Source organism: Eimeria acervulina, genomic scaffold (assembly GCF_000499425.1).
Source record: "Eimeria acervulina Houghton genomic scaffold, Eah_scaff3191, whole genome shotgun sequence".
NCBI lineage: Eukaryota > Apicomplexa > Conoidasida > Eucoccidiorida > Eimeriidae > Eimeria > Eimeria acervulina.
Genome location: NW_013547610.1, coordinates 1 through 1405, shown reverse-complemented (window position 1 = coordinate 1405; position 1405 = coordinate 1). Strand labels below are relative to the sequence as shown.

General features: G+C 49.6%; 1 protein-coding gene across 1 annotated transcript; it reads right to left on the bottom strand.

Moving 5' to 3' along the window:
• Positions 1-350: 350 nt before the first annotated feature.
• On the bottom strand, positions 351-1373 carry EAH_00068270 (hypothetical protein, conserved; the record flags this gene model as incomplete). The annotated part of the gene is made up of 1 exon (XM_013392286.1): positions 351-1373. The coding sequence occupies one exon, from the start codon at positions 1371-1373 to the stop codon at positions 351-353; it is 1023 nt and encodes a 340-aa protein (XP_013247740.1).
• Positions 1374-1405: the final 32 nt, after the last annotated feature.

Sequence of the window (1405 nt, the reverse complement as noted above, 5' to 3'; positions counted from 1 at the left end):
GTTCCGCTATGCAGGAGAATCTGCAATGGTTACTCTAATGGAGTTTTGGTGGGCTCCGCATAAGGGAAAAAATAGCCCAACAAAAAGCACTACGACATAGAATTAGTTATGACATTTATATGACATTTATACGAAAAAGGCTACTGCGCCACAGCGATGCCCAGACAGGCTTCGCCAGTGGCACTGGAGAATGCGCTTGCGTACAAAGGTTGCCGCTCGCGCGTCACTGGGTCGGAGAAGCAATTCAAAGAAGGCAACGCTATAGTGCAGATGTCCCTGCAGCTACAACATTAGACCCATACGAACAAGGCGAAAGGGCTATTATCATATCGCCTGTCCATGTTAAAACATCACTGCGGTTCATATCCAAATTCCTCAAAAAAATTATGATCCTGCCTCCAAGGGTCCCACTGAGAACTCTTGAACAGTGGAGGGGAATGAGCAGCAAAAAACAGGTTTCGCTTCAGCTCAATCACAAGGGTCAAAGGAGGGCGTCTTCTTGTTTTGTAGATTCTCAAGGCGTTAAGGAGTTGGTTGGCCAAATATGCATTGAACCTTGCAGAACTTCTATGAAATTCGGTCGATGGCGGCAAATTGTAATTTGTGTCAAAAGCTTGTGCAAAGTTCTCCCACCACATATCCAGTTTCATGTGGCCTCCCAAAAGTTCAACTGCAGACACCACGTAGTCCATCGCCAAGAAAGTGTTCCCTAAACTTGCACTTGCAAACACTGGCCGCACCTGTCTAAGGGTTGACGCCGCCTTCAACCATAAGTTGTTCGCCAGCCCCCTTGCCATGTCCATCAGGATATCTACGTCTTGCTGATTAAGCGTTGGCTTTGCAAACAGCTGCCGCATCTCATGTAAACTCTTGGTAAACGGAAAGCTCTTCGAAGATGGAGCGAATACTCCTGATGGGTCGAAGTCGTGAGGGACGACGCCTGCTTCCACCACTGGCATCCGCACATAGGGATGCAACCGCGGGTCATTTGAGCTACGCGGTATTTTTGGGACGGTGCGAACCGGTAGATTCGCCGAAGCTAAGATGCATACAGTGGACGGCGCCGCACTTGGTGGCAAATGACTTGCGTCCACCGGCCACTGGCATTCTTCATGTTCGCTCTGATCTTCTCCAGCGCCTTCACTCTCTTCTATTAACTCACTGGACTTTACTTCGGAAGCCATCCCTGAAGCAAAGGCATCAGGGGATTTCAGCTTTGCGGATTTCAGCTTTGCGGCGGTACGTCCAAGCACCGGCTCGCCACTCCCAGATTCAAGAGTCCTCAGCCACCCTACTGCTGCAATACCTGTGTCTGTCTGTCGTACATCAGAGACTCCTCCAATATTAGGGCCTTCGCCTTGTGTCGACTGCATTCCTTGGTTCGTCTCATACTCTGAAGCAGCAG